General features: G+C 34.2%; 1 protein-coding gene across 3 annotated transcripts in view; it reads left to right on the plus strand.

The window, feature by feature from the left end:
- The window catches only part of LOC100376570 (mitogen-activated protein kinase kinase kinase 2-like), an 81,759-nt gene that overhangs the window by 24,881 nt on the left and 30,090 nt on the right, over nt 1-26,788 (plus strand). For all 3 annotated transcript variants that reach the window (XM_085496187.1, XM_085496189.1, XM_085496188.1), the window contains exon 2: nt 19,879-19,963. In XM_085496187.1, the coding sequence (XP_085352313.1) occupies nt 19,960-19,963 (4 nt within the window). In that variant the 5' untranslated portion in view covers nt 19,879-19,959. The remainder of the gene's footprint in view (nt 1-19,878; nt 19,964-26,788) is intronic.

Raw genomic sequence — 26,788 nt, forward strand, 5'->3', positions numbered from 1 at the left:
TTATCAACAGAATGATGCTATACCCATTTTACTGCAAGTATTTCTGAGAAACAAAAATAATAATTTGTATGGCGTGTTCTTTGTTTTCAAAACAAAATCTGTTGACAGCTGTAGTCAAGCATCTAATAGATCAGTTATTTAAACTCTGCGCTGTGAATAATATCAGGACTTTCTATTTTGTTCCATTGTAATTAATGTCTCTTTACCAGGACTGAGTGTGACCATTATGTGTGTCAGTGAATTGTTTTGGCAATGACAAGGTCTTGAATTCAAAAGTAAGGAAAAAACTTTGAATTAAAGAACAATTGGAACAAATCGTTTTTGTAGGATTACGGTAGACATTATTATAACAACTAAATCTGGTCAAACTGATTGTATGTTAATCATGGACTTAAATACCTCTATAAATTGAACAATTTTCTCACTTTCTTTGTGTATACAGATCGACTCGCTGATTGAAGAGACCTCTGTAAATTTTCACTCACTTGGGTGTTCACTGTACAAGAGATCTCTATTAAAAATGAACCTCTGTAAAACAAACAATTCTCACCTGCTTAGGTGTTCATTGTGCACTCGACTTCTATTAAAACTGAACCTCTATAAAACATGTGAAATGAAACCCAAATAATAATTAACCCCTATTCAGTATTCATTGTAAACTGGTTTCACTGTACAAAAGACCTCTGAACTGAACACCTCTATAAACTGAACAATTTTTTCTTTCAGAGTCCTTTTGGTGTTCAGTTTAGACAGGTGTCACTATATAACAGACCTATAAACTGAACATCTCAACAAAGTAAACAATTTACTCAGTCCTTTTGGTGTTCAGTTAAGACAGGTGTCACTATATAACAGACCTATAAACTGAACAACTCAACAAAGCAAACAGTTTACTCAGTCCTTTTGGTGTTCAGTTAAGACAGGTGTCACTATATAACAGACCTATAAACTGAACAACTCAACAAAGCAAACAGTTTACTCAGTCCTTTTGGTGTTCAGTTAAGACAGGTGTCACTATATAACAGACCTATAAACTGAACAACTCAACAAACCGAACAATTTCAGTCCTTTTTGATGTTAGGTTAAGACAGGTGTCACTATATAACAGACTTATAAACTGAATAACTCAAAAAAGTAAACAATTTACTCAGTCCTTTTGGTGTTCAGTTTAGACAGGTGTCACTTCATGTATATAACAGACCTATAAACTGAACAACTCAACAAACCAAACAATTTACTCAGTCCTTTTGGTGTTCAGTTTAGACAGGTGTCATGTATAAGAGACCTCTAAACTGAACAACTCAACAAACCGAACAATTTACTCAGTCCTTTGCTTTTCATGAAAAGTGGAATACAACGTTTTGATAATGTTAAAGTTGGTACATGTACATGTAGTATACCAGTCTACAATGTTTCTAGTGTGAACTTTATTCTCTGTGTATATTTAAATTGATTTATTTTCTCTATTGTGTAGGAATTACTGCCCCTCTTTAGCAATCCACAGCATAGAATAGAATGAACAAACTAAAAAGTAGATCTATATTGTCCTTTTTTCTGCTTCCCCTTCTTTATCCTAGTTTAATTTATGGAGCATCCCAGTCATGGGAACTTGGTTAAATCATGAGTCAACGGTCACGGGGTTTTACACATATACAATGTACATTGTGCTACATACAGCATAAGTGAAAGTCGCTACTGGGCATTTCTTTGAAGAGTATTTCACCGTACCACACTCTGTACAGTGGGGTAGTAAACTTGTAATGTGACCTAGATAGGATACCAGATGAGAAGACCACCCCTCAGTAGTCAGGTTTGTAATTTCACTGTAACTTTTAATACATGGCGAGATGATGGACATTCTATTTTTGATACAAACGTCTCATCGCAGTATATTTCAATTTGTTGATGTACATGTACGATGCAACTCAGCTCTTTAAAATGTCTGCTTTTGTTTTGTATTGAGATGACATTTAAATGTCGATGGGAAACTGTTGGTACCTGGATTCCCTTTGATTGTATATTAGTGTAGCTTGTTTTGCAATATAGTAGAATAGTGCTATATTGAGCTTAGGTAGACAAGCAACAGTGCATGAAGTTGTCTTTTTTTGCAGTTGACTTTTTATTGATGCTTGTTCCATCAGTTTAGTGCTAAATGTAAACCTCATTACATCTAGCCTTACAACTGCTATAGTTTTACAGCAAGCAAAAACAAGAAATATCACCAAGCTAAATCCTTTCAATTTCATTCCATTACATTTCATAGTTTTAATGCTCAAATCAACTTCTGACACTGTTTTCAAAAAATATATTTAACAAGTTACAGAAAAACAATTTTTTTGGAAATTTTGTTTTTTGTATGTTCCTGAACCACCTGTCATGTATTTTTGCAAACCATGCTTCTGTCTGAGTTTAGGAGCTCTGTCAATATTTGGAAACAACTTGTATTTTTGAAAAGACTTCCCAATGATCTCTATATATAGAATGTTTTTTATGTCGGGTTTTGGCCAACAAGGTTGAAAAAGTCAATTTTTAAACTCTTAAGGTGGAAGCCTAGTTATAATTTTTGACAAAATTGGTCATAAATCACATGATAATGTTCATTAGTTTATTATGTACAATCATGAAGCGAATGTCTCATGGTACAATGAAATAGCATTATTTTGTGTGTTTTTGGGAAACGTGTCTTAATATTTTTTGAAAATCATTATTTTTAGAACAATTCCACAGAACACAATGTTAAGAAAAAATTGCATTTTTTTACACTTTTTAAAACCTGGATTTTTTAAATAATTCAAAACAACATAAACAATATATGATTTTTTCAGCCTATGTCACCTGGCTACAATTTGAGATATTGCATAGTATCTCTGCTATAGGAACCCATGGTAAAGGCATTATAATAGTGCCAAGAAATTGAAGGTTGTATTTTAGTGGTAAGTCGCCATTTTGGTGACCCCCAACTTTTTAGCCCCGCTGTCGACTTTGTCGAGCGGAGCTTATCATATGAGTGATTGTCCGCCTCCGTCGTCGTCCGTGTCAATGTTTTACTTTTTCGACTTCTTCTTGAAAACTATAAGCCTGAATGCTTTGATATTTGGTGTATATGTACCTTGGGTAGACCTCTCTCAGATTTGTTCATTTCATGATGATATCTTCAATTCTCTAATTTTGGTGAATATTTTTGGTAAAAAGTGATATTTTCGACTTCTTGTTAAAAACCGCAAGTCCAATTGCTTTGATATTACATATTTAGGTACTACATGTGGACTTCTCACAGACTTGTTCATTTTGTAATGATATCTTTAATTCTCTAATTTTGGTGAATATTTTTGTCATTTTTGGTAAAAAGTGATATTTTCGACTTCTTGTTAAAAACAGCTAGTCCGATTGCTTTGATACTATACATATTGTTCATTTTCTAATGATATCTTCTGTTCTTAATTGAAATGTGCGTTGCTAACAGCGGAGCTAACTCAGCCGAGAGGCTGCTTGTTTTAAGTCAATATAATTAACATTGCCTTGGAGTGAAGTTTATTGCAAAATGAATAAATTCTGGGTATTTTTATTTATGAGTAGTCTTGTACCTAAAATCAAAGTTGATGTTGAATCACATAAGAATTTGACAACTGGTGGGCTCATTCAAACTCAATTACCAGCATGCGAATTGGGAATTTCTGCACCAAAAATGTTGCCAGATTTTCTAGTAATTACAAGTGGTGAAAAAAAAACATTTTCCTGCCAAGTTGTGGTGTATTTTAATACTTTAATACTTTTTAGTTATAATGCAGCTACATGTATCAGTACTGCCTACTAATGTCACTTGTCTACTATCGCTTGGAAATAATTTTCACAATTTTTCTTATATTTTACATTCAACTCATCAAATTTCAGTGAAAACAAACTTCATACAAAACACCCAAAAAGTCTTTTCAGCGAAAATTTATTCCAGCGAAAATTAATAAGGTATTCTACAGTGTGCTGACAAGGAGGGCTACTCTGTGTAGTTGGGACTTTGTCAGAATAATCAAATGTGGTGATAAATTAAACTAAAACATTGAGACAGCCGGCGTTGCTAATATTTATGTGGGTTGAGAAAAGAATTTATATCTGTCATCGTACCACGTTAATTTTTTCAGTTGATCTTTGTTTAAACCCTGCATGGTTTCCTACGTCATAAATTGAATCATAAACCATCCTTACTAATTTTGAACACATGATGTAAATTAGTCAAATTATTTCTGAATGTTCAGAATTTTATTTGCCTGGCCTACCAAAAGAAACTATGGCATGTGACCTGGTTACCAGTTGCTATTCAAATCACATGCCAGATGTTTGTGAAATTTTCAGTAAAACTTCACTAAATATGGTTTAAAGGTCTGAATTATAACAGGTGTAGTATTCCATTGTGATGTGTACTGTTATATTATTTACAGTGTGGCATTTCTTATAACCATGAGATGTTGCCCCCCTACTTCTCATTCAACTCTCTAAGGCCTAATTTTTCCTGTTGGAATATTTGTTCAACATTTACGTGTTTTTTGTTAATTTTGGAAAATATGGACATTATTGCCCATCGGATACGTGTCTGTTAATTAATAGCCCCGACTGGACGAAGTCCAGAAAGGCTTATGGTTTGGGTTCTATCTGTCGCATTTTTTCAGAAGTTCATGGACCATTTTTCTCTCTCCAAACTTTGTATATATTTGAAACATGCTGGTATATATATAGCATGAAAATAAATGAAACTACTAAAAAACAAGTAACTAACTAACTAACCATGCTGCTACAAAGGAACTAGACTATTTGACTCTGTTTTAGTGACACAAAACACGATCGTCATAGCATGTGGGATGTGTAAACAACAACAACAACAACAACAACATCACCTCATCAAAACTATGGCGGCCATCTTGTTGCGTTGATTGCACTATTGTTACATTTTATGGACTTTAAGTAAATAATGCCTGTATTTAATGCCTAATTCGTGGTAATTATTTCGCGATACGTCCACCACCATCAGACCAACAAACTCAGTATGTCGCACTTCATGGCTGGCTTCGATCAAGAGCTTTACTTATGTCCTAATATTATGTTGTTGTGAAACGTGAACCCATTAAATGTTTGATTCAATTAGCAATTTTTAGCGCGATAGCCCTGATTAGTTATATTTTTTTCCGAAGTTTCAAAACCATTTGTTTCCATTGCTCATAATAAAATTGATCACTCAATGAAGTGATGAATAATTATTAATATACCGGGGTATCATTCATTTTGTCGCCTCATTCAATTCCTGGAAGATGACCGCAATTGGCAGTTCTATAGACAATTTTTGTCAGTTACTGGTTGCTGTGTTGCTACTATATACAGTTTTTAGCATGTAAATTGGTGGGGACTATTCGACTAACCAATTGTGGTCGTTATAGGCAGGTGGCCACTCTATAGAAATTGCTGTCTTACTGTGTATATTATTTAAATGCTGGAACAAAACATGGCTTGTTCATGTATGTGTTAGTAGAAATTTATACTTGTAGGTATGGGGGGGGGGGGGTATAATGCTTTGTTCAGGTACATGTAGTTCAATATTCACAGTGAAGCATCAAATTTGATAATTTGTGCACATTTAAAAACATTGTGGCTTTTCTAAATTTGGTCTCAAGGGAAATCAACTGAATATCAGGTGATCAGATATGAACCTCTATGTAACCTTTAACATTGTGAACGACTTCCTTCTCTTCCTACTTAAGTTGTTTACCTTGATGGTAGGTGCTGACAGTATTCTCCTGTCTGGTTGTCAGTTATGGTACATTTCAATACTTTGAACTCTTCACTCTACTCATATTATCTACACATTCTACTTTCTATTCTCTCCTGTTCACCACGCGTGACTATTGTATGCTAAACATCCTAAATCTTTTTAGCATACAAGTTCATTTGCATGCCATAGGTCAACTGTGAGGTCTGCTGTCACCTTTGCTTTCATGGCCGACCATCTCAAAATGTGCTTTAAGTTCGTCAATACGTATGCATGTCAGTCCTCTTTCCATATTGTCTGGCCAGCCTGAAACTCCATGTGAAACAGTGTGCTAAATGATAAAATGTTTGAATGTATCTGTGCAATAGAGAAAATTATTGTGAAATCATGAGTAATTCTGTTTGTTTTTTTACTTGTAGTGATACAATAGACATTATTTCTCTGCAAATAATGCACTATTTTTGTATTGTGGTATAAATTACAATAGCCATTATTTCTATGCAAATAATGCACTATCTTTGTATTGTGGTATAAATTACAATAGCCATTATTTCTATGCAAATAATGCACTATTTTTGTATTGTGGTATAAATTACAATAGCCATTATTTCTATGCAAATAATGCACTATTTTTGTATTGTGGTATAAATTACAATAGCCATTATTTCTATGCAAATAATGCACTATTTTTGTATTGTGGTATAAATTACAATAAACATTATTTCTCTGCAAATAATGCACTGTCTTTGTATTGTGGTATAAATTACAATAGACATTGTTGCAATGCAAATAATACACTACCTGTTTTACAGGTCCACCTTAAAAAAAGGCAGTGTGCAATCTCTCTCACCACATCTACTTGAACTTAATAATAAGTAACTTGTTTACAATATCAGTATGTTGCTGCCACTTGTTGCTTCATCAAGTATATCCTAGCAAATCTGAAGAACCAAATACTGACAGATAAGCTCTTAGATTGCATGTATATATATATATGTATGTCACTCAGCTGGAACAAGTAATGGTATCAACTCCATGCAGGTCTTGGTCAATATATTGACTTGCTCAATTAGATTACTGGGAGTGGGTTTGTGTCCTGAGGCAAGAGTCGGTCAAACCTGTTTCCATCCAGGTGTGCATGGTCAAGTGCAGCTCCTTTAGAAAATTACAAATTATGTGAAACTCAGAGATTTGTTGGAATGTTAACGCATAGTCTACTTGCAACTCAAGGATAGTATTTCACAAAGAACAATTAGTTGTAATGAGCAGTCCACTTACAGGTCATGAATCACCAATAGATGCACATCGTTTATTTGTGTTGTATCGATTTTCAGCTGTAAGTTCATGGTCCATTACACCACAAATGAATAGTATCCACTGCATTTTAATTCCAGGGCTACATTACCTGTGCAGAAAGAAGTACTTGTTGTTGAACTCTTCAGGACGGAGGGTTTCCAAGGTTAAAACCCTCTAGATTTTGGCCATATCTCTTTATGCAGGGTATTTTTTTGTTCCCGTTGGACATGCATGTACTTTAAAACAGGAACTTATGTTTATAATTCCATTCTCGTGTCTTGTGTGTGTCATTTTTCTGACATTTTTGGACCATTGTATACACATGCACAATGTTTTTGCCCCTCCACCCCACCCCCCGCATTTGACCAATTGGTGACCATTATTATTTTTTTAAAAGCCCAAAATCAGTTGTTTCTAAGGCCTGTGGGTTGCATGTCATTTCGTTTCTGATTTTATTTTCAGGTACATGTATCCTTTGTAATTTTTAGCTTTTTAGCTCCGCTGTCGACTTTGTCGAGCGAAGCTTATCATATGAGTAATTGTCCGTCGTCGTCCGTGTCAATGTTTTACTTTTTCGACTTCTTCTTGAAAACTACAAGCCTGAATGCTTTGATACTTGGTGTATATGTACCTTGGGTAGACCTCTCTTAGGTTTGTTCATTTCATGTTGATATCTTCAATTCTCTAATTTTGGTGAATATTTTTGTCATTTTTGGTAAAAAGTGATATTTTCGACTTCTTGTTAAAAACCGCAAGTGCAATTGCTTTGATATTACATATATAGGTACTACATGTGGACCTCTCTCAGATTTGTTCATTTTGTAATGATATCTTTAATTCTCTAATTTTGGTGAATATTTTTGTAATTTTTGGTAAAAAGTGATATTTTCGACTTCTTGTTGAAAACCGCAAGTCCAATTGCTTTGATATATTATACATATAGGTACTACATGTGGTCCTCTCTCAGATTTGTTCATTTTGTGATGATATCCCCAATTCTCTAATTTTGACGAATATTTTTGTCATTTTTGGTAAAAGTGATATTTTCGACTTCTTTTTGCTTTGATATTACATATATAGGTACTACAGATGACCTCTCTCAAATTAGTTCATTTTCTGATATCTTATGTTCTTTATTTGAAATGTGCATTGCTAACAGCAGAGCTATCTCAGCTGCGAGGCTGCTTGTTCACAATCTAACCAATTGGAAGCCATTTTGTCTAATTATATAATTGTCTTTCCTTTCCTCTGTCATGTTTAACCAATTTTGTTTAAATTTGGTACTAAGACAATAAATACTGGTTACAAGTGAATGCCAATTTTTGTTTTATTATTCTTCTATTCCTTCTCGCTTGTGTTTCCTCACATGCAAAGACATCTACTGGCGGGAGCTATTCACTGAAAATGACTTGTTATAGGTAACTTGCAAAGTGCAAGTGATGAAAGTAGATAATGAAATTTTGCCATACAAACCATATTCCAAATTTGTGACTTGTATGTACGTGACAGATTTGTAATATATCATTAAATTTAATGTGCCATCCCAGTACCAGTCCCCTATTGATCTTGACAAATATTCCTGAAGTCTGCATCCATTACTAAGCTTTGTTGAGTTGCATCATTAACACTGTGAGTGGGCCTCAAATAGACGCTAAAGGCACACCCTAATAACCAAATATCATATGATACACTAGACTACCTTCTTGTTTGGCCCAGCAGACATGGTACTCAAAATAACCTTGATTGTCTGGATATGTAGTTCAGTGGACATTAAAATTGTTTCATTTTTGTTGCTCCATAAATCTACTTATATGGAGTTCATCTGGTTGTCTGATTTAAAAGTTTATTGCTACACTCATTTCTGGGTTTATTGAAGTGTACTTGGCATTTCAAGAACCACTACATAATTTACTATATATTGTGCAATATTGTACAAGTAGATCCTTGGTAATTGTTTAAGTAGGACATATCCCCCAACCCCCTTTTTAACATGCTTTGGCAGATTTCATCCAAAGACTATACAAGAACCACATTTCCAACACACAACTCTCCTTCAGTTTCTGCTCCAGTGTATCCACTATATCACAAATGTTTTATTAAAACTAAGAAGTTATCACACAAACATATAATTTGGCTGTATAAAGTGATTATGTCGTTTGACACATAGCCCTTCAGTGGCAAGCATTCCACATAAAAATATAGTTAGCGTGGTGGTCGTCGCGCTGCGCAAGTGGATCATTTATGTTGATAAACATTGATTTTCCCATAATCCAATGCGCTCTTCAAATGGAAATCACAAGCATGAGGTTTAACCTGGGCTTGACTTGCTCGATACCTTCTAATCACCTAAAAATTACCTAATTAAGGCTTGAAAACGTCTCAGTTTCTACTCGTTGATCTGCGCAACAGTCAAAGTCGCCACCTTTGTTTATATGAGGCCCATATATCTCGTGCATACATGGCGTGACAACTACCACCCTTTAATATAGTAACACCCAAAAAACAACTTTTATTATGTGTTTTAATGCATTTATTTTGTAATGTAGACAGATAATACTGTATTAAATGTTGTAATATTGGGATTTTTGTTTTCGCTTTGGTTTTCAAATGACAAAAGTACATGTATTTATTTGTCAAGAATAACATGAAATAATGTTAACCCCTTCATAACCAATAGATATGATTCTGTACTGTTTTTGGTGCCTGATATATTACAACAATGATTATTACATTATGAATGAGTGTCTAGTTCAGGTATTATGTTAGATTTGATTATTAACATGCATAGTGTAGGTATTAAAATAAATTAGTTCTCAATTTTTTTGTTGGACTATGTATAATCATATTTGTCATCACATGTGGATATTTGTATATAAACTAATTCTATTGATTGAACACTGGTTGAATACAAAGATTCAATGGTAATCGATTCTCTTTGACCATTCAACATGAAGAGCGTGGAACATTTTGTTTTATTTGGTGGATTTACTGAAACAATAATTGAAACTTTTCAAAGATACAGTTGGTATAGTATTGTATCAATATTGTATCTGTCGTCAAACCTTGGTGCATGTTTATCAACATCTGGTGACGACTAGTGTGATTTCTTGCGTTTAGAGTAATCTTCCTCAACCATGTTTATAATAATCAAGGACTACATTGTCTCTGACTTTCTCTGAGTCTGCATGTGTTATGTCTAGACACTACTTTATTTTGGCTCATTTAATTATAAATACAAATGGTGTCACTATCCAATTGATGAACTGCACTAATTTTGACTGTATCTTAATTTTTTTTGTCAATTCTGAGTTAGTGGACTGTTTAGAATGATCACTTTAAACCCTGTTATTAGTATATCCGCATCCTATTTCGTTTTCAGTGTACCATTCGTCATCCATGTTCTAATTAACTGTAGGAAATAAGCTGGACTCGTTGGCTGTAAGCTTTCTGAGCAAATTACTAGTGTGGAAAACAAAAATTATGTGACAGAAAAAGTAATATATTTTACATGTGTTGTAGTATGGCTTCAATACTTTGGTTAAAGAATATAATTGGCAATAACAGAAAGTTTAATACTGGATAATATCTCTTTTCCTAGCTTAAGCTATTTAGGATGTACATGTGCTACAGGTCTATTGCTATTGGGGAAGCCACAAAATCATTGTTGACATGGAAACAATCTTGATTGTTCACTATTTATTTGCATTTTCTCAGTTACTGGGTTTCATATAGCATTATAAGGCTTGGACCATTAGATCTATGAAAATATTTTTTTTTTTTTTTTTTTGAACTAGATTACCGGTATAAACAAGCCATAGTTTGATAAAAAGAAATGTTTTGGCTTTTACTACTATCTCTTCTAACCCCCCCCCCCATGAGTTACTGGCCAACCCTTCAAAGTTTGAAATGTAGCAATGATTAGTTTTATAAAAAGAAATGTTTTGGCTTTTACAGACTCTCTTCTAAACCCCCCCATGAGTTACTGGCCAACCCTTACAAGTTTGAAATGTAGCAATGATTAGTTTTATAAAAAGAAAGGTTTTGGCTTTTACAGACTATCTCTTCTAACCCCCCCCCCATGAGTTACTGGCCAACCCTTACAAGTTTGAAATGTAGCAATGATTAGTTTTATAAAAAGAAAGGTTTTGGCTTTTACAGACGATCTCTTCTAACCCCCCCCCCTATGAGTTACTGGCCAACCCTTCAAAGTTTGAAATGTAGCAATGATTAGTTTTATAAAAAGAAATGTTTTGGCTTTTACAGACTATCTCTTCTAACCCCCCCCCCCCCATGAGTTACTGGCCAACCCTTACAAGTTTGAAATGTAGCAATGATTAGTTTTATAAAAAGAAAGGTTTTGGCTTTTACAGACTCTCTTCTAACCCCCCCCCCCCCATGAGTTACTGGCCAACCCTTACAAGTTTGAAATGTAGCAATGATTAGTTTTATAAAAAGAAATGTTTTGGCTTTTACAGACTATCTCTTCTAACCCCCCCATGAGTTACTCGCCAACCCTTACTAGTTTGAAATGTAACAATGATTAAAAATAACTAAAAGATTGTCTAGTTTGTCTTCTACATGTATGCCATAACATTATGATACTGCGAGTGCTTGGAATACCACTCAAATATTTTCCTGCTGGTTTAGTTTACCTTCCCCAGTGAAATACTCTATTTTGAAAGCTAATACTATACTTATAATGACTGAGAAATGGTGCCAAGGCTCACCTCAATGCCAAGGATATTAAAATTAACAGCTGTATTTTTTTCCATATGAAGTATGTAGGTAAGGTGAGTTCAAGGCCATGTGGTGTGTTTCTGTATTGCGCTTTGTCTCGATGGCTAATAATGATAATCATTGAGTACAATGCTGTTTAGGGCTACAATGGCCTGTATGGCCTGGACTTAAATGATCTCTTCGTCGTACCTGCCAGGACGTGATAGAATTTTTGAATACACTGATGTTGAACTATACAGGTGCTTTACTAAGTTTAATGTACAGCGTACCTCAGGTTGGTGTCTAATGGGAATCTAATGATATTCTGAATGAATGACTGTGTCTGTCTGCTCGGGGAACAATATTTAGCTGATTACGTTCACGTTTATCGTTTGCCCAGGTTAGTGTTTCTGTTGAGATCTACCTTACATGTGTGTGGTTATCATGTCTGGGCATGACAGATATCTTTCTCTATGTGTAGACATATGGTCTATATACTGAAGCTTGTGTTAACACTCTAAGAATTACCTGTTGGAAGAATTACCTGTCTATTGTGACCATCAGGGTAGATGGAGCGTGTACCGGGAAAGGTCCATTTACATTGGTTAATAGTTCTTAGAAGCTGTGACATTCTATATCTGACTAATGATGTATAGTATTTATGCGTGTACTTTTCTTTATACCCATAAACCATTCTATTCAAAGTGTTGGAAACTGTGTCCTAGTGAACTTTAAATAGTCTAGGTAAGTTGTCTTTAGTGTACTGCAGAATGTGAAACAGAAATGGAGGTATTTGTTTTATGGACACGACAACATTCAATTAGCAGAAAATTATTCAAGTTTTGATTCGGATAGCTTGCAAAGTTTTAGAAATGTTTTTTGGATCAGGTTCCTCAAAGTTTAAAGGGTTTTGAACAAATGTTGATCCAAACAATACATGTGCATGTGAAAAAATGATTGACAAACAAACTGCCTGAGCTAATTGTTGATTGGTGGTGTTAAAAACAGTCATTTCACAAGTTGTGAAACATCACACATTTTTCAGTACCGGTAGTTCAGGATCCTAAGAACAAGGAGTCACAGATACTTTCAATAAAATTCAAAAAAATTTCTAGCTGCCAAATATCACAGTTTAAAACATTTGAGACCTGTGATTGAGCTCTGTACATCTGTGTATGCATGGCGTTAGGTGCTTGTGTTGACATCATTGTTTGTACAATGTGATGCGATGCGATGCGATACGATACGATACGATACAATACAATACAATCGTAAAGTAATTACAATCTTTTTGGGCTCTGAATAATAAATTAATAAACATGAACACAAATTAATTATAGTATCAAAAAAACAAAGAAATTAACTAAATGCTTCTTTTCAAGTTTGCATTATCAAAATAAAATTAAAACCAATTCAATTCTGTGTGACAAATTACTAGCCTTTTCACCATCACTTCCCTTTTTTCATCACAAAATAGTCCCGTTTATAGTCTGCCAAATTTGTTAAGTAAATACTGAAAATTGACTCAAATTTTGTCTATTGGCCACAAAATTAGGGTTCATTTCTAGAAATATTGTATAATATATAAGAAAAAAGTGCAGACAAATCTGGGTTAGAAAGTATTGTAGTAAAAAGGTTAAGACTAGTGAAAACTTTAAATAATCACAATTTATAGTAAAAATGTAACTGTTTACTGTACCGAGGGTTATACTCAATGTGTGAAAATTGCTGTTCTGGAATTGACGTTTTAGAATACAAATGGTGTTAAGATTATTACTTTAATCTACCATTTCAGTAAGCCCTCATTTATGTTCTGAATTGTGAGCTAATCTGGTGGGAAATGTATTTAGGATTTACTGATGACAAAATTGAAATTGTTCTTTCCATGTAAGGTATAGACTATTTGATATCATTTGAAGGGCCTGGAAGGATGCAAAAGAATTTTGTATTTTGTTTTCATTTTACTATAATTTTACTAAATGTTAAATTTAATTTAACAAAAGATTCAATTTTTGTTCAGGATTTCACATCACTTGTAGAATTTATGTTTTATCAGGTTTTTTTTTTAACAGTTTTGTAAAATCCAGGGTTAAGACATGCCTGAAGTACAGATTAATGTACATTTCAAATACTGTATATTTCAAACAAATCTTTGTGCGAGTGAATCTAAGGAATACAGAACAGCATCGGAAGAAACTGAATCTGTCAACTACATTGATTTCTGCAGGTGGATGGTTAATTCTGACACAGACATCAGATTATACGGTACTGTCTTTGTCAAGTGATTGCACGCATTGACTTGCAGTCATTTTTATAAGCAAATTCAAAACCGAATAATTCATTGGCCATCATTGTACTTAACCTATTATTAAAATCTCATTGAAAAAAGTGAACACCTGAAATCATTGTGAGTTTGATTCTTGGGTCAGTGTTCAACAGATTCACAATGTATGTGAACTTCCCTTTTTTTAACCCTTTGAGCACCAAAATCCACAATTGTCATCTTTCACAAAGCAAAACCTGCATATTATATTCCACATTTCCAATCAAGAATAGTAGCAAATGAAAATTTATTGCCAATTATTCCCAAATTAAAGAAAAAAATTATAGCAAAAATTGTGCAAAATCTTTGTCATTCAAAAGTTATATATTAAATCTAAAGTATTAGCAGCCATTGGATATAAATAAAACTGAAAACGTGACATGCTCTACAGTACTATGAATTTTCTATAATAAAATTGCATGTCTGCCAAACATGCCTGTTTTTGGATTCTATTCACATTGAACTGTTTTGCAAGCTATTCACATGAATGCAGGCACTAGAAAAGTGCAGAACAAATATGGTAGAATTCTTCAACTTGTATGAAACAACTTCAAAATTGCCTAGCTTATACGGTTGTTCATAGCATTCTTTACAAGGCAATCTCTTGAATATTAACAATGGTTTTATAGTGGAACGCCGATTTAACAATGTGTTCCTTCGACCTTTAGCAACTAAAAAACATTATTGTATGATGAAGATGTTCTTGACATGTTCATAGAATACTTAATCCATCACAATGGATTGTGTTTGTTAAAGCTTAGACCTTGTCTTGGCTTGGATGGCTGTTTTTGGCATGTTTAAAATGGTGAGGCTTTTATCTGTCTTTTTTTACACTATGAAGGTTCTGACCTGCCATGATGTTTATAATGTTTAAGTTCTAAAGGTACATGTACATGGCATAGTATGTTCAGTATTCACAATTAGATATATCTATTCTGACCTACTGTAAAATACTTTATTTTAGCCGGAATTAATTTTCGCTGAAAAGACTTCTTGGGTGTTTTGTATGGAATTTATTTTCACTGATTTTTGACAAGTTGATAATATAGGAAAAAAAGGTATATTTGCTGGATTTTATTTTCACTGAATCATTCCATCAGCGAAAATAGCAAAAATTAATTCCAAGCGAAAATGAAGTATTTTACAGTATATTATAGCAATGGTGAAATCTTGTGGTGTATAGTAATGCTATGATAATTACTCCCATGTCAGTCTCTAGTGCTTTCTCTCACTGGTAGGCAGTATTTCCTCTCAGAAAATTCGCCACTGACCATCTTTAGTATTCCACTTTTAGATAAAATGTTAATATTCAATGTTTTAAAAGGAAAAGTTGTTTTACTGTAAATGCAGTAATTATTCACTGTTTTTTAATTTCAATGTATGTAAAATTTGCTAAAATATGCACATGAACTTGTAGAATAACAAAAGAAATCATTGTTTCCTTGTAAAGATTGTTAACTTAAAACCCAGTGAAGTTGCTCAAAACATCAAAATAATGAAATTAATTAAATGCCAGTGAAAAATGAATGGTAGTTCTCATCATAGCAACTTCATGAGGTCACTGGTGGTAGGCTCTCTGTATCTGGCATCCAAAACAACACAGTGTTTTCAGACAAAGCCTGCATTGTTTAAAATATGCACACAGCATCAGCACAATAGTAATATTATGAAGTATTTTGTGTCAACACACTGGTTCTGTAAAGCTGGATTGCTTGGGGAGTAATTTCTGTTGTAATGAATCACAGATTCCGGAGAACTATTAACGTGCCCTAGTTTGTGACCCACATCGATTCTAAAGTTAAACTAATACATCTCCCCTGGTAGCTTGCAACTGGTCCACATGATTACATATCTGGGTTAAGTGTTTAACATTTCCATATTGTGCTCTCATTCCCATTTCTTGCTTCCTTTCTAAAACACACAACTGCATGCCTCTGTGAATTAAGCCTCTCAATTTTATTAAGTTGCACGTGGTATCTCAGATTACTTGTCAGTTAACACCAGCAATATGATTACTCATGATTGTACATATGGCTTGGACCTGGAATAGATCACCCACAGCTGTGTGTTTGCTTTATGCAATATTCAATCATAATTTGTAACTTGTTCAGTAAATTATACACATCAGTCTTTGTGTACAGGGGACCAGGGTGCTTGGCAAGCAGAAAGGAGGTCAACGTTGAAACATTTGATGACAGTACACAGTGTCTGGAATACAAGTGTTTCTGTTGAACACACTGATCATACGAATTTAAAACTTCCAGGGTTGATTCATACCATGTTCTACAATGCGGATAATGCCCCCTGTTTTGATAGAAAGAGAAAATGAAGGGAAGATACTGCTGTGATATAAGTGGAATCGTCGGCCATTCTGTGTTTCAGAAAATGAAATATTGCATGAATTGCTATGTAAAAGTTTGCTATTTTAATTTGATGCAAATTTTTTTCTTTTATCAAACATTACCCATGATGCATTGTGCAGCACATCTTGCAATAACATTCCACATTCCATTCATGTTCTTATTAGAGATACTGACAATTTGCTTCAAATTCTGTGAATGTTATTTTTCGATTTGGGTCCTGTTAGCTGACTCTTATCCATCTTCCAGGGGCTGCTCCAGTTGTTTTTTCTATTATTATCCGTGTTTGATTTTTCAACCGGTATATTTCATTTATATATGTTTATTTATAGCAGATTTTGCATTTGTTTTTTATAGGTCAATAAACCCAGTTTTAGTATTACTATGGAATTACCATGCAGTTCCCAGGGTTTTGTTTATGCATGTATGCATTGCTGTAAACTAATTATTTAGATTCCTGTCAGTTTTATTGTAGTTACACTTAACCCCAAAACATTTATATATACTATCTTATATAAATTCCATGCCACTGGTAATTTTTGTTGTTGACAACGCATATCACGTCGTAATAATTGTAATTACGATCGAGATTGCACACATTTCTCTTTGCGCTTCTCCTAACAAATACAAATGTACAATGTAAGTACATGTGCCTGTATATGAGGCAAAAATTTCTGTTTTCCTCTCTTTCTTCCTGCACTGTCACAAATAACTTTCTTGATATGGGACCCATGTGATGACGAGTGGCTAGTATATTACATTGACATGAAATACAAACAGACATGGCAACTGTAGAAAAATGTCAATTTGGGTACCCCACCCCCACACACACTCCAAGTTACAGGTGAAAAGGTGGCTATTTTGTTTTGTCCATACATGCAGTATAAAATCTTGACCAATCTCTGTGTTGCATGACTTTGTATTCCAAGTTTGTCTGCTATGAGTTAATTTGTCAGCTCTGTTGTGATAAGTGAATTATGTGACCTCGGGTGACATGAATTTTTAATACGCTTCCTTGTTTTTGTGTGATTTATTTTCTTTTTTTTCATTTCATGGAAAACTAATTAAAAATTTGATGGATTCATTATACTAATTGATGCATTGACTGGGTTAATATTAATATTCAATAACTCAATGAAATAAATTGCCTCCAAAGAGATTATAAATTGCACTCACTTGAAATTGAGTGTTACTTTGTAAGGAATTAATCATTTGAACTCTTGTGGGAGGCGAGACTTTTTGAGGGGAAAAAATTTATATTGGTGTTGTCATGAAACAAAATGTATTGGGGAAATTAATCAATCATGAGTTTTTTAAGCTTAAGTATATTTTATAAAAAAAACAATCAACATAACCCCCTCAGATTCCAAGCAGCTCTTCCGTAGATGCTTCCTGTGTCAGCTTTTCATATACTGTATTTTTTTGTTGAAAAATGGGCATTTGTGGCTGTTGGCTCCTGCTGCAAATATAAATATTTTAAAGTGTGTACATATATTCAACAGAACTGTTAGTATTGATATTATTAGTGTTTCTTCTTATGTTTTGACTGGTAGGCATTTTTAGTGAATTAATACTTGAATGTTTGTTTATTTGTCATAGATTACATAAAAGAATAACAATACAGCAATAAATAATAACTAATAAATATTAATAAATAATAATAATATTAATCTATGGCTGGGAAACAGAAATTAGCTCATACAGAGCTAGTCTAGTCTAATGACCTATTCTAGCTAGTTTTGTTTGAATTTCTGACGTGTTATCTAAAAATAAGTTGGGAGTGCAATACAAGAAGAATTTAGCACATGTAGCACTATCTACATGTACTTTTTAGCTCCGCTGTCGACTTTGTCGAGCGGAGCTTATCATATGAGTGATTGTCCGGTGTCGTCCGTCGTCGTCGTCCGTCGTCCGTCGTCCGTGTCAATGTTTTACTTTTTCGACTTCTTCTTGAAAACTACAAGCCTGAATGCTTTGATACTTGGTGTATATGTACCTTGGGTAGACCTCTCTCAGATTTGTTCATTTCATGTTGATATCTTCAATTCTCTAATTTTGGTGAATATTTTTGTCATTTTTGGTAAAAAGTGATATTTTCGACTTCTTGTTAAAAACCGCAAGTGCAATTGCTTTGATATCACATATATAGGTACTACATGTGGACCTCTCTCAGATTTGTTGATTTTGTAATGATATCTTTAATTCTCTAATTTTGGTGAATATTTTTGTCATTTTTGGTAAAAAGTGATATTTTCGACTTCTTGTTAAAAACCGCAAGTCAAATCGCTTTGATACTACATATATAGGTACTACATGTGGACCTCTCTCAGATTTGTTCATTTCGTGATGATATCTTCAATTCTCTAATTTTGGTGAATATTTTTGTCATTTTTGGTAAAAAGTGATATTTTCGACTTCTTGTTAAAAACCGCAAGTGCAATTGCTTTGATATTACATATATAGGTACTACATGTGGACCTCTCTCAGATTTGTTCATTTTTTAATGATATCTTTAATTCTCTAATTTTGGTGAATATTTTTGTCATTTTTGGTAAAAAGTGATATTTTCGACTTCTTGTTAAAAACTGCAAGTCCAATTGCTTTGATACTACATATATAGGTACTACATGTGGACCTCTCAGATTTGTTCATTTTGTGATGATATCTTCAATTCTCTAATTAATTTATTTTGGTGAATATTTTTGTAATTTTTGGTAAAAAGTGATATTTTCGACTTCTTGTTAAAAACCGCAAGTTCAATTGCTTTGATACTACATATATAGGTACTACAAGTGGACCTCTCTCAGATTTGTTCATTTTGTAATGATATCTTTAATTCTCTAATTTTGGTGAATATTTTTGTCATTTTTGGTAAAAAGTGATATTTTCGACTTCTTGTTGAAAACTGTAAGTCCGATTGCTTTGATATTACATATATAGGTACTACATGTGGACCTCTCAGATTTGTTCATTTTGTGATGATATCTTCAATTCTCTAATTAATTTATTTTGGTGAATATTTTTGTAATTTTCGGTAAAAAGTGATATTTTCGACTTCTTGTTAAAAACCGTAAGTCTGATTGCTTTGATACTATTCATATTGTTCATTTTCTAATGATATCTTCAGTTCTTTAATTGAAATGTGCATTGCTAACAGCGGAGCTATCTCAGCCGATAGGCTGCTTGTTAAATGCAGTGGTGAACTTAGGTGGTCAATTTAGATATGTTTTGATCTGTTTGTTGTGGTGCTATACTAAACTACAAACTACTTCACCCTTCAAGAAATGAACTTGCCATGTTCTATAGTGATGGAAATAATGCAAAATATTGTAGATTCATAAGCATGCTGTGGGTATAATGTGAGAAGTATAATGTATTTATTTTTGTACAATATTATTATTAAGTTTTTTTTTTATTTTCTCATTTTTCAGATACTCCAGTATTTTTCTATTTTATTTTCCATATCACTCAACTGTCAGTGTTATCTGAATGTGATTGTGTAACAAAAAAGTATGGGTAAGTACAAGATGTCATTGTACACTTCAAAATAATACATCGGATTTCCACTAAAGGTTGAAATAGTTTAGCCTTTTCACCACCAGATTTTTTTGCCCAAATTTGTCTGCACTTTTTTCTTATATTCTTTAATATTTCTGGAAATGAACCCTAATTTTGGAGCCAACAGGCACAATTCGAGTCAAATTCAGCTATTTTGTCCCGATTTTCTGAAGGAAAGTGTAAGCTACTTATAGGACTATTTTGTGAATTTGTGATGAAAAGAGAGAAGTGGTGGTGAAAAGATTAAGTCATGTTAACTGTTTCACAACCTTTTTTTCCTGCTCATATTTAAGTAAAGTTATTCAGTTTCTGTAAATTTCACTGAATTTAATCTTAATTTTAAACCAAACAGACAGAATGAGAAATTACTTCTGGCTAGCTTTTGATTAAAAAAATTTGAAATTTTGTAAACGGGTTGATCTTAGTGATTGGTAATGAAAGTGCCATTTGCCAAATCGTTGACAGGTTAGTGGACACCTAATAACATGAATATGTAAATAAAACAACTGACATACATGTACATGTTGGGATAAAAGTTATTGAGAACATAGTGAAAACAAAGAGAACATTGGACATTTCTTGTTTTCAGCAGATACATGCAAGAATAATTTACACGTGCTCGTTCCACGCTTCAGCTACAGTATCTAAAATGTGTAAACCTGCAGGTCTTTGAACCTGCAGAACTATGCTGTATGTAAACTAATAAAAGGCAAAATGGAACAATGACAATTATTTTAGTAGATGTGTACTGTTGAGTACTTTAGACTATACTGTGGTAACCATTAAGACTTCACTCTGGAATGTTTTATATGACCTGAAATTTCATTTTATTGTGCAATGCGACTAGGCAGAAGTGTAGAATACAGTTTGAATGCAAACGATAATATGAATTGTTTGCAGTTGTCAACGCAAAGCTGCTGAAAAGGTTGTACCTGATTGGCTACCCAACCCTAATGTGTACATGTACTTAACTTTCAGACCAATCAGAGAGCAGATTCTTTGTTGAAATTTTTTTTTATCATATGAAAATCTATCTTGTAAACTTTGACTCAACTGGAGAATTAGCCTGGTTACTTCCTGTTATTTCCTGGGTCCTTCAGCCATCTACTTAAATGTTGCTTTGATTTCTGCCTCCATGGTCAGTGATGTTGATTGGCTGATAAATATAGCACATAGCTAACCTGAATATGCTAATTTTCCAAACAATGGATGACAGTGATGTTGATTGGTTGATAAATATAGCACATAGCTAATCTGAATATGCTAATTGTCCAAACAATGAATGACAGTGATGTTGATTGGCTGATAAATATAGCACATAGCTAATCTGAATATGCTAATTTTCCAAACAATATATGACACTGATATTTGCCACAGAGTTGAAAATACAGCCTTTAATTTGTTGTGATAAATTTATATATGTAATTGAGCGAAATCTAGGCAACATTCCCAGACTGATTTGAAGTGTGCCTGAAGACCTACAAAATAACAAGGTAACCATGCAGGCTAATGAAGAAGTTTGTATAAAAGCATACACTTCTGGAGTCTTAAAGTCACCATGAGTCACTTAACTATATAACAAATCCTCCTACAATATCCTGTGACTCACAAAAAATAAATTGTCTCTGATATTATATTATATTTAGTAACGCATTCATATGTTGTTTTATTGTCAGAATGAGTAATATTTTAATGATTCAGGATATAACAATTGGGATTTTTGGTTTATATGTGCTTTCATTGCAGATGCACTTCTAATGTAGCAAATATGGTATACAGTTTTGTAGAATCACTGACTCAACTTCCATTTGGTACACATGTTATTTTTCATGCTGAAAATTTGATGTTTCTTTATATAGTCTATTTTGCACCCAATGAACGTAATTTTATCATTGGTTGATGTCATTAATGCAGGTACATCAATAAAAGGTGCTAAAAGTTGACCGATATGGTTGACCAGCGTGCCGACTCTTGTCTGTGCGAACCACTTCATATCGTACCTTGTGTTCAGATTTGTAGATTAGCGTAAGAAATTTGAGCATTGTACTTCTGCAGTTGTCTACTGAATATATTTGTGGGATAGACAGATGGGGACTATTGAGTTCTCTCTATCACTTAAGTACGTGTCATACAAATGTTGCAGGTTGTTTCCCTCACGTAGCAGGTTGTTCCCCTCGCCCTTGTTATGACAATGTTAGTCCATTGGTTGCTCCTCTATTGGGCGTATACGTGCTCTGCATGGTTGAGTTGGTGTCACTCCCCTTTTCCTCAGTGCAAAAAATCTGCATGTCTGAAACAGGTGATTAGAATTGTTTGCGTATGGAGCAACTTAATTTTCCCTTTCATTCTGAGAAATGATATTATTAGGAGTACATTAGGTGACAAATGGCCGGTGGAAAATAACCTGTTTATGCAGTACTGGCCTATAAATACAATATGCAATCTGTTTCAATATTAGCGTTATCGTATTTGCTCTATTAGTAGCTCATGTGCTTATATAAAATACAAAGAGATATTTCTATGGTCAGAATAAGTCATACTGTAGAATATTTTATTTTTGCTTGGAATTTATTTTCGCTGAAGGGATGATTCCGTGAAAATAAAATCCAGCGAATATACTTTTTTTCCTATATTTCACATTAAACTTCCAAAACATCACAAAACACCCAAAAAGCCTTTTCAGCAAAAATTAATTCCAGTGAAAATAAAGTATTCCACAGCATTATTTAGTATACAAGATATGGTATTTGTTATTTATGTGCACTTCTAGTGGAGATGGTCTTCTACTGAAACAAATATGTTTATATTCACTATACTGTTGGCATAGGATTTTTATGTAGGATTTCACCTCAAAGAATTTGTCTACTCTCGCCATAGAGATCACTAAAAAACTACATTCATACGCAAGTGCGCATATTTTGCACCAAATTGACAGCATTTATATGAAAATGCATAATCAGCGTTGGACTCACTGAAAGTTTGTTTTAAAAGTCTCCTGTGAATATGAGAGCTGTTAAACCATGTGTCGAGTTTATGTACAACATGTGTATACTCGTCTAATGATTAAGTATGCTGAAGAGATATGCATGATTTGTTGTTAGACTCACTGTGTTAATTCATTGTTACCCCACTGTGTGTGGTCAATGAGCATGTTCTCTACATCGTGTATTTTCCCTATCCCGCAACATTCCATATCCGTAGGGTTCAGTGGGGATCAGTGAATTTACATTTTGCGGTAGTAGTCCAGCGTTTCTTGTAGTCTGTCTCATGTACATGATGGAGTTGTTTTATATTAAACCTAAAAAGATGAAGGACCTCAGTACAAGTCCAAGGACAAATTTGCCTAAATTTCTAAGCGCAAATTTTGCCTTTGCTAGGTTTAAAAACACCAAATTGTTATTATGTGTGACATCCTGGGTGAATGCATACTCTTTAAAGTGTGTCTGGAATTTGCCTTGTGTTGTCTGATGTGATAGCAATAGCATAGCCTTGAATTTTATTAAGAATGTCTACCAAGGTCTGATGTTGATGCTGTTTGTGAGTTTTTAGTCCCCGTTCGGACGCAGTCCGAAAACGGGGACTTATGTTTTGCCCTGTGTGCGTCCGTCCGTCCGTGCGTCCGTCCGTGATCACCTGTATCTCGAACATGCATGGACCGATTAAGTTCAAACTTCACTCATACATCACACATTATATGGGACATATGCACTTGCATTTTTTTCATGATCCGATTAACGATAGCCGAATAGCGGCCATTTTAAGGCCGAAAATGCATCAAAATCGCACATTTTCACCATTCCGGACCCGGATCTCAGTTATGCATGGACGGATTTCATTCAAATTTGGTACATACATTAAACATAATAGGACCTTAATGCACGTCATTTTTTTTTTCGGATCAAGTTCGAAATAGCCGACTGGCGGCCATTTTGTTTTAAAGAATTCAGTTCTGGATCCGTATCCGAGACATGTCTGGATTGATCAAGTTCAAACTTCACACACACAAGGTACATCATGTCACAAATATGTATGTGCATTTGTTTCATGATCTCATTAACGATAGCCAAATGGGGGCCGCTTTAAGGCCGAAAATGCATTGAAATCGCACATTTTCACCATTCCGGACCCGTATCTCAGTTATGCATGGATGGATTTTGTTCAAATTTGGTACATACATTAAACATAATAGGACCTTGATGCACGTCTTTTTTTTTTCGGATCAAGTTCGAAATGGCCGACTGGCGGCCATTTTGTTAAAGAATTCAGTTCTGGATCCGTATCCAAGACATGTCTGGATTGATCAAGTTCAAACTTCACACACACATGGTACATCATGTCACAAATAGATATGTGCATTTGTTTCATGATCTGCTTAACAATAGCGGAATGATGGCCATTTTAAGGCCGAAAATGCATCAAAATCACGTATTTTCACAATTCCAGAACCGGATCTCAGTCATGCATGGATGGATTTTGTTCAGATTTAGCACAATGTGTTGTACATATGCAGGTGCATTTCGGTTATGATCTGCTTTGAATGTATATGTCACTCAAATATGAACGGAACGGGGACGTGTCATTGACAATGACTTGTTTCAATCAGATTTACTCTAAAACTGAACTTGTGTTTGTCAAATCGTAATAATAATATTTATTTATGCAACTGAGGAAAACACACCAGTAGGATCTAAAATGTTGAATACAAACAGTATTGATAAATAGAGACAAAATTCTATGAACATTTCTTAAAGAAATTTTAGTGTTCTAATTGCAGTGTGACCCACCCCTCAACCTGCATAACTCCTTGCTTGTTTAAACATTCATTGCTGGCAAACAAGAATAATTAACCATACCCCAGCACACACTGTACATGGATGATTGAACACTTTTTTCTCACCATACACTTATTGTACACACCTGATCCTTCTGCTGTTTCACAACTCTATATACAAAGGCCATACCAGTTTAGATTTGAGTTTAAAGTTGCTTTCCCCCTTTGCAAATCTGTCAAGTACTGTATAATCTGTATTAGAAATAGTGGCTTCTATTAAAATGTTACAATGCAACAGAGGGGATGTGACTTCTATTAGAGCACCTACACATATGAGAAATGATAAATTTTTGGTTCTCAATTGTTCAAAAAGAATGGTTGCAACTTCTATTAGGGATGCGGATTCTAATACAGATTTGCAGTACTATCTCATAACCAATATACATGTTCAATTTAAAATTAAGCAGGTCTTCTAAGGTTAGATTTGTGAACAATATAAACTGAATTTAGACTTTGCTTCTCTTTGAAGGACAGTTTGATTGTAGGTATGAGAGGTAAGATTCTTAGTACTCCAGAAAGTGACAGCAAGATATATAATAATATATATATCTGTAGGTAAAACAGTATCAGTTAGAATTAATTTTATTGTTTTGTTCATACTGTGATGTTTCAGGTGGAAATTTAATTTTAGTGACATAAATATATCAGTCTTTAAAACTATTGTTACTATACATCACCTATAGATGTGCATGGTTCAGTCAGGGGATGGGGGGGATGGGTTGGTGGGTGTGTGTTGTGTGTGTGTTTGTACGTAATTTTGATGTTATAGAACGGCAATGTCGCTAGACGACCATTTCATTTTCTTAATTTTTCATATGCACATGTTAGATCTTCCTCGCACAAGCCTTTATTAAAATCCAGGGTACTAGATGTGAATTATATGTTACATTATCTACATTCTTTGTCAGTCATGGGTCGTTAAAGGGCAGCAGTCGTCGCGCCGCGTCCTGTTCGATATGGGACTCATAGCGATGTATACAACGCGTGTAAAATACATTGTTTATTTACATAAAATTCGAACGTGCGCGGCGTGACAACCATCGCACTTTAAATTATGTACTTATTGTCGTTTTTATTTTAAAGTTTGTTATAAAAACAACATTCCCAAGCTGGTTATCAGTGGTGTCCCTGTTGATGATAGATACAACATAACTTGAAAATAAATTGTTTCGGAGAGTTAATTGTTTTAAATGTCTGTCATAAAATCCTGGCTGTGCTAGACTGCCACTTTTTATCTCGTCAAATGAATACTAATTTGGTTTGGACTATTCATCCTACACTATCATCTTGTCTTGAGGCATCTTATTGTAATTCAATAATATAGCCTCAAAACACAAAACTTGACAGGATATTTGTTTGATTAGGGGGACATATAACAGAAAACCTTTTTACCAGACTTTTTACAGATAGTCACTAAGGGGAATACACCTGTCTTGTATTCAACGTATGTAGACGTTGACTTGTAAAACTCAGTCAAGCAAGCGATGTAGAGTGAATTTCAATTGCTGTGGACTCCTCCAGTCGTTTCACCGCTTCATTGTCTACTCAGACTCAATCCTGTTAAGCAGACTTTTTAGGTTAGGGCAAGAAACTGCTAAGCTTCAAGGCTACATTGTTAATGGATTTGTCCATGTCAAGCTGTGCTATTCTTTTTTAGGGTCAAGCTTTTGTGTATTCTCCATTGCCCCGCTGAGAAGACTGTTAATCTCTCAGCGGTATCGTCCATACTGCTTGTTATCCGCTATTGTTGTCTGATAAAGCATCCAGTCCCAATCTTCTCACCAGTCGTTTAATGATTATTCCCTATGACACGTTTGACACTTCTTCAAAGATGAATACCAATCATCATCTTTTGCTCACTTAAAGGGTGGTGGTCATCGCACCGCGCATGTGCGACATTTGTATTGATAAACATGGATTTTCCTACAATCCAATGCGCTCTTCTAATGAAA

This window comes from Saccoglossus kowalevskii, chromosome 22 (assembly GCF_978046115.1).
Source record: "Saccoglossus kowalevskii chromosome 22, keSacKowa6.1, whole genome shotgun sequence".
In the NCBI taxonomy this organism is placed as follows: Eukaryota; Metazoa; Hemichordata; class Enteropneusta; family Harrimaniidae; genus Saccoglossus; species Saccoglossus kowalevskii.